This window comes from Silene latifolia, chromosome 4, assembly GCF_048544455.1.
Source record: "Silene latifolia isolate original U9 population chromosome 4, ASM4854445v1, whole genome shotgun sequence".
Lineage (NCBI taxonomy): Eukaryota > Viridiplantae > Streptophyta > Magnoliopsida > Caryophyllales > Caryophyllaceae > Silene > Silene latifolia.
This window is the reverse complement of record NC_133529.1, coordinates 17,355,419-17,362,951: the sequence shown is the minus strand read 5'-3', so window position 1 is coordinate 17,362,951 and position 7,533 is coordinate 17,355,419. Positions and strand designations below refer to the sequence as shown.

General features: G+C 38.3%; 1 protein-coding gene across 1 annotated transcript; it reads right to left on the bottom strand.

Moving 5' to 3' along the window:
• Positions 1-269: 269 nt before the first annotated feature.
• On the bottom strand, positions 270-1,474 carry LOC141652119 (putative F-box protein At3g24700). Its single transcript, XM_074459754.1, has one exon. It carries the CDS (start codon positions 1,419-1,421, stop codon positions 282-284), a length of 1,140 nt encoding a protein of 379 aa, XP_074315855.1. The 5' UTR covers positions 1,422-1,474; the 3' UTR covers positions 270-281.
• Positions 1,475-7,533: the final 6,059 nt, after the last annotated feature.

Here is a 7,533-nt window from a genome sequence, read left to right as displayed (position 1 = left end):
ACATGGAGCTAAATCAATATCCTAATTCCTAAGTGCATTATATCAGCCATGATATATGACTAGAAATACGTAAGATAATCAGGAATAAAATGCGTAGTATGAGAAATCCGACAGTTTCTTGATCGTTGGTAAGTATCAACTCGTAATGACTTTCATATTAACCTATCTGACATCTGCAAAAAAATGACTGCTATCGAATATACATTCATGTGAATGTATATATCTTAGAAACTAAAGTAACATAGAAAAAAATTATAGTCTTTTTAAATCGTGTGAAAATTTTATGAAACAGATGGACGGAATAGCCTACTGTGTGGCTGTCCTAACAATGCCAAACTTTCTATATTATTATTTGAGTTTGTTGAGCCGACCTTTTCTTCCCCGGATTTCAGGTCATAAACAGACATCGTCAGATACGGTGTCCGTGACCTTAAATAAACTTCACCATTACTCGTCAACTTTATAAACGTTTTACCATGATCCAAGTTATATAACTCGATCCAAGACTCTATGGATGTCGTGGTATCCTTTCGCCTCATCCATACACGAATATGTCTTGAATGCTTATAAACCGAACAATCTACAAGTACAAGTGACTCATGTATGGTTGACAAGCACCTCGATTCTTGTTTTAGCTTGCCATCGTATTTAAAATCGGGCAACTTTGAGCAAGTGAAGGCCTCACTCGACAAATTAAAACGCAGGTAATGTGTCACATTATTTGCCTTTCTCTCAACGCTAGCAAGCCAGTAAATCTCACCTTCAAAATTAAAGGTATGTGAACGATACGACAAATACTTGACATTGTCAATCCAACCTCTTTTTTCCTTCGGAGAGGTCCAAGAACGGGAACCAAGGTTATAAACCTTGGTTTCTTTATCATAAAACTTCAAATTAAGGGCCACCAACTTATAGTCATTACTCCTCGTATCAAACCCGAACCCAAACCCAACATTACTATCCGTAAACTTCATCAACGTTTTAGAAACCGGGATATCTATGACTGTCCCAAGCATCGGGTTCCATAAGAAAATCGCGTTTTGCCTACTATCGACCCGAGGCAAATTAACATGGAGCAACACGAGTCCATCGACGTAACCCTTTATCAATTTTATACCTCGACAGAATGCGCTTACGTCAATATTAGGAACAGTCTCGGGAGTTCGACCACTGCAGATATTCACGGCTGATGGTTCGCTTGCGTAATAGTCTAGATCCGTTACGCTGTACCTACAATTTTGAATGTGTTTCATGCGTAATTGATGAAGATAGTGTTGTTGATGGAACCTCTGATCGTAAATAACCGATTTCCATAATTTGCAAACAACCCTTAATTTCAACAAATTTCTCGCCGGTAGCCATTTCAAAACTTCTGATAACACTTCCGGAGGCAAAAAAGCGTCCGTCTTTCTGATTTTCATACTCAAATCAACCTTATAATTCGTACCTTTTGCGTAGTTGCGTGCTACAAAGTGGCTTGACAATAATAATATATAAAAACTAGAAAATTATCAGGGTTTAGGGTTTGGTTTCTAATTTTCCGTATTTTATTTACAAATCAAATCGAATTGTCCATAGTATTGATGACCTAGTTGCCTATGATTTATATAATTAAATATTAAATACTTCCTCCTATTCTACATAACCTTCCATCTTTCTTTTTTCATTTATTCACAATATCTTCCTTATTTAGTAAAGTTTTATACTTATTTTAATCATCTCACCCAACAACAATACTCCACCTCACCCCATAACAATATTTATTTTAATCAACTTACCACACAACAATACTAATTTTAATCACCTCACCCACAATAATACCCCACAATACCTTTCCTCTCTCCAATTACCTAACCCCACTACAATACTTTACCTTATTTTACTCTATCTCCTTAATTCTAGTGTCCCCTAGGGGTGGTCAACAGTGCGGGTCGGCCGGGTCCGGGCCGGATTGGGGACGGGCCAGGTCAGGTTTTGGGAGACCCGGAACCAGCCCGGGTAAGGGGGCGGGACGGGCCGGGTTGAGGTGGGCTGGGTCAGAAGTGACCCGTGAGGCGGGTCAAAGGCGGGTCCGGGTTTGGGCGGGCCGGGTTTGACATTTGGGGACCCGTAACCGCCCGGATATAAGGCGGGTCGGCCGGTCCGGTCGAGCGGGCCGGGTTCATTAGCGGTCACAGACAGGCCGGGTCCGGGTTAGCAAGGCCGACCCGCACTGTTGACCACCCCTGGTGTCCCCCATGAATAGAGAGGTTTATCTAGAATAGGAGGGAGTATTAAATATGGGCGTGTTATTGTATAAAAGAAACGTGTACTACAAGGACCGTCCTATAGTATAGGACGGGCCTAATAGAAGAATTAGCCCACTGAAAATATGAACCAAGAACAAAATAAAGAAAACCTGGATAATATCGTGACCTTGGAGTAGGGGTGATAACCAGCCGAGCTAAGCCCGAGCTTGGCCTTGCTCGACTTGTGCTCAAGAACCAAAAATCAAGCTCGAGCCGATCTCGAACTTACCCGAGCTTGAAAAAAATGTGGTTGTTATAAAGCTTGCGAGTTTTAATGCGAGTTCGAGCCAAACTCGAACCTATATAAAACTACCTATTTTTTTATTCTTTTTCTTTCGATATTTTCAATAGCAAGCCTCGAAGGTTATATGTAAAAATATTTGGCAAATTAGCTAGACGTTTATAATATGTGATACAGAAATATAATAATGATAAAATATTTTTATAAAATATGAGCAATATCTTATGTAATCACACAAGTTCGAACCGTTCGCGATTTTTTCGAGTCGAGTCAGCCTTTGATCGGCTTGACTCGTTAAGCTCTCGAGCGCCGAGAACCACATTCCTACCGCCTCCTCAGCAACTACCGTCGTCGTACGTCGTACCTCCGCCCCTCATAGTTGGACATTGACTATGAAGACGTGTTAAGCATATGAATACGAGTTTTAAGCATATGAATATGAGTGTGTTAATTTCATTGTGTGTATTCTCATTCAATAGCTTATATGGTTGTACAAGAGATCTCAATCTATCTATCTATCTATCTAAACTAAATTATAAAACACAAACCATTGACATCATCCAACACATATTTTCCCGCCTAACTCTGATAACGTGAGTCTAACCCTAAAATTGACTAAACCGGTAAAATTTTCAAGCTAACCTCCAGAATTTTATCTCCCTTCACCTACCCCCGCCAGCCTTTATTCCTGTGCATTTTTTTCTTCATTCCATTCGTAACATCATCCACTTGTCTAAGCCTCTAGATTTGTGCAAACTTTAAACCTTAAACATTTGAATTTTCAAAAGCTTGAAAACAATCTGAAATTTTGGAGTCACAAGCCCACTTGTCTAAGCCTCTAGATTTGTGCAAACACCTTTTACTAAAATGGCAAAGAAGACTTGTCAAACTTCTAAAGTAAGAAAAGTTTTTTGCCATTTTGGTAAATTGTCACATGTTGAGTGTAGAAGCTTAAGTTTTCTGATTTCTTAAGCCCCAAGCCTACAAGTCTAACACTTACCATCACTCAAAGCTATCATTTTAATATTGGATTTAATTTTTCTAAGTGTACTTACCTAAGACTAAATCCACTATAAATAGAGTGTCTTAGTCACATTTATTTCTTAAGACTTCCAAAGCATTTATTGTAAAAACCTTGCAAATCATTTGTGCATTGAAAGCTTTGTTCTTCAAGTATTTGCAAAACGTTTTTCGATTTTAAGTCTTCAAAATTGTTTTCGAAAAAAGTCAGAAAACCTCCAAGTATCGATTCATTGTCTTTGTGACATGATGAGTTTGTTCCATGATTCTCGTGTTAGATCTTCATTGTAATCTCCATGTTCATTTAAGTGAACTCTTGAGATTCAAGATTCTGTAACACCTTGAGATAGAACCCATAAACTCTTGAAGCGGAGTAGCTTTAAGTTTGAGTGCAACCGGAGTAGGTTGGCGAGTTATTTTCATTGTAAGGGGTTTAGTAAATTTGAGTAAATTTCTAAACAAGCAATAAAATAACGGTTGGACGTAGGCCTCGGAGTAGAGGCTGAACCAATTTTTAAAATGTCGTTTGTTTGTTCATTTACTTTTACGTTCTTCCACTTTGCTATTTCTCGCATGTACCTAATCAAGTTCTGTGTCACAGTCACCTATACCGTGACATAGAACTGCTGTACCTCTTGTGAACTTACATTCAATTAAGTTTCTCAAGTCTTGTATTTCAATATTCTTTACTTAAGTTAACTAATTAACCAGGTTAAGAATAAAATTTTAAAAAGGTACACCTAATTCACCCCCTCCCCCTCTTAGGTGTTAAATCGTTCTTAACTCTTCAATTGGTATCAGAGCCTTGTGCTCTTGATATTGGTTAAATCCAAAGAGTTGATCCTATAGTTATGGACGATTCAAAACACACTAAGTATCCCATTTTCAAGGGAGAAAACTATGCCTGGTGGAAACATCGCATGGAGCACTATGTCAAAAGTGCGGACTATGAATGTTGGTTAATCATTCAAAAGGGTCCCCTCAAAATCGAAGTGACTAATGCAGATGGCACTAGCTCCTTGAAAAGTGAGGATAAGTATGTTGAGGCCGACTATAAGAAAATCGAGAAAAACTCTAAGGCCTTGTCCATTCTTCAATATGGGATCGGTGACCAAGAGATTAATCGTATATCTGGATGTGCTTCGGCCAAAGAGATTTGGGACACCCTAAACCTTGCCTATGAGGGAACGTCACAAGTCAAAAAATATCGTATTGATCTTCTCATGCAACAATATGAGATGTTCAATATGGACCGAGATGAGTCAATTAATAGTTTGTCTTCACGTTTTTCTAGTATTGTCAATGACCTTAAGAGTTTAGGTAGGAGTTTTCAATCCGAGGATTTAGTCCGTAAAATCCTTCGTAGCCTAACTAAAAAGTGGCAATCGAAGGTTACGGCTATTGAGGAAGCTAAGGACCTTTCATTGCTCACCCTTGATGAACTTATGGGCTCACTTATGGCTCATGAGTTAAATCTCATGAAGCGTTCTAGTGAAAGCTCTAAAGGGAAAGGACTCGCTCTTAATACTCTCTCAAGTGATGAGGAGGATGAAGATGATGAGTTTGCAATGTTCACTAAAAACATTGTTGGCATGATCAATGGTCGAAACTCTCAAAGGTATAGCAACAACTCTAGTAAACGCCGTTTTCCTAAGAGAAGATCTAACTCCACTGTTGGTTGCTTTAAATGTGGTGATAAAGGTCACCAAATCAAAGAATGCCCAAAGTGGAACGATATCAAATCTAAGGAAAAACGTGACTTTGCAAAACGTGATTACAAAAATAAGGTAATGACCGCTATTTGGGGCATGTCTGATTCTGAAGAGGACGATGTCCTTGAGGATGAATTAGACGCCAAACTTAGCATCTCGTCTAGTTCCTCAAAAAATGCTTCCAAATCATCAAAGAAAGAAGACATCAAGTGTCTTATGGCTCACTCCGTGGATTCAGACTCTGATTCAGACCATGAGGTAATTAAGCTCAAGAAAAAGGTTCGATCTTTCTCTAAAGACAAAGTTTGTCTCCTCCTAGATCAATTCATAGATAAGTGTCGTGTCCAAACTAATAAGTTGGAAGCTATGCAAATCGAAATTGAGGACATAGCTGAGGAAAATGTAGTCCTTAAAGAAAGTCTAAATGAGAATGATCAACCTAGTTCCATGTTGGGTCTTGAAAAAGAAATCAAAAAACTTCGAAAACAAAACTTGTTTTTAGCCAACAAAGTTGATGAAACCAGTGCAACAGATCCTTGTACTGTTGCATCCAGTTCTAAAGGAAATGTGTCATCACTAACACAAGAACGTGACCAACTTTTGATTGACTTAGCTACTTGTCACAACGAAAAAGATGATCTTGTTAAGATTGCTGAAATGTTAAATGATGAGTCTAGTCATGTCAAAAGTGCCTTAGAACGAGCTCAAAAATTAAATGATGACCTTCTTGCTCAAATTGAGATGTTAAAAAGAGCTGAACAGACTCATGCCACAGAGGTCTCTACTGTGGCATCTGATTCAAGAAAAGAAATAGATACTCTCTCGAAATTAGTGTCTTCTTTAACTAAGGAACGTGAAACTCTTCTAGCTGACCTCAAATTGTGTCAAAGGGATAATAAACAATTGGAACAAATTGGAATATTACTTAGTGATGAAGCAAGACTTGCAAAACAAGCTTTCGACAATTTAGGTAAATTGAATCTTAATCATCTTGCTAAAATCGAAACATTAACTAAAGAGCTAGATGAGGCTAAGATGTTCTACTTAAAATGGGAAGGAAGTCAGAATGTTTTGGAGTTTCTCTTAAAACAATCACAAGAATATGAAAAATTTGCAAAGAATGCTGGACTTGGTTTCAAATGCAACAGTAGCACACACTGTTGCACTCGAAACCAGGATCCAAGTCAAACTGACTTCCGAAGAAGAAAGTATGCTGGTCTTCCTGAGTACATCATTTGTAACTATTGTTGCAAAACAGGTCATGAGTTTAATGGTTGTGACAAAAGAGTCCGTGACTTAGAAAGAAACACTAAGAAAGCTAAACAAGTGTGGATAAAGAAAGATGAAGTCAAAAAGGTCGTTGTCAAGAAGGAGCCCAAACTTGTTTGGGTTCCTAAACAAAATGTTTGATTTCTTATAGGCATTAGTGAGGGGCAGCAGCAATTGGTACTTAGACAGTGGATGCTCTCGTCACATGACGGGAGATGAAAACCAATTCCTCTCGCTAGAAGCCTACGATGGTGGCATGGTGACTTTTGGCGACAACAAAAAAGGTGAAATCATTGGTATTGGAAAAGTTGGTAAGTCAAAGTCATTATGCGTGGACAAAGTGTTGCTTGTCAAAGGTTTGAAACACAATCTCTTGAGCATTTCACAACTTTGTGATCGAGGTAATATTGTTGAATTTCTTGCTAGTGAATGTAGAATCATCAATGGTAAAACTAGAGATCTCATACTTGAAGGTAAACATGTTAAAGACGACTATATGACTAACTTGTATGCATTGTCGGGTCAATCACTATCATGCATGAGTGTTCAAAAGAACGACCCTTGGCTTTGGCACAAACGACTTGGTCATGTAAATGCTAAGACACTTAACACCCTTAAGAAACTTGATCTAGTTGACGGCATTCCTAACATCAAATTTGAATTTAAATCACTTTGCGATGATTGTGTTAAAGGAAAACAAGTTAAGTGCTCTTTTAAATCCAAAAAGGTTGTTAGCACCTCCTTACCTCTTGAACTCATTCATATTGATTTATGCGGTCCCATGCGAGTTGTGAGTAGAGGTGGAAGTCGTTTTATTTGTGTCATTGTAGATGACTTCACAAGATTTGTTTGGCTTCTCTTCTTAAGTTCTAAGGATCAAACATTTGATGAGTTCTTAATTTGGGTCAAAAAGGTTCAAAACAAATTTGGATATAAACTTGTCGTATTAAGATCCGATCATGGAACCGAGTTTGAGAACTCGTCATTTGAGTCCTATTGTAAT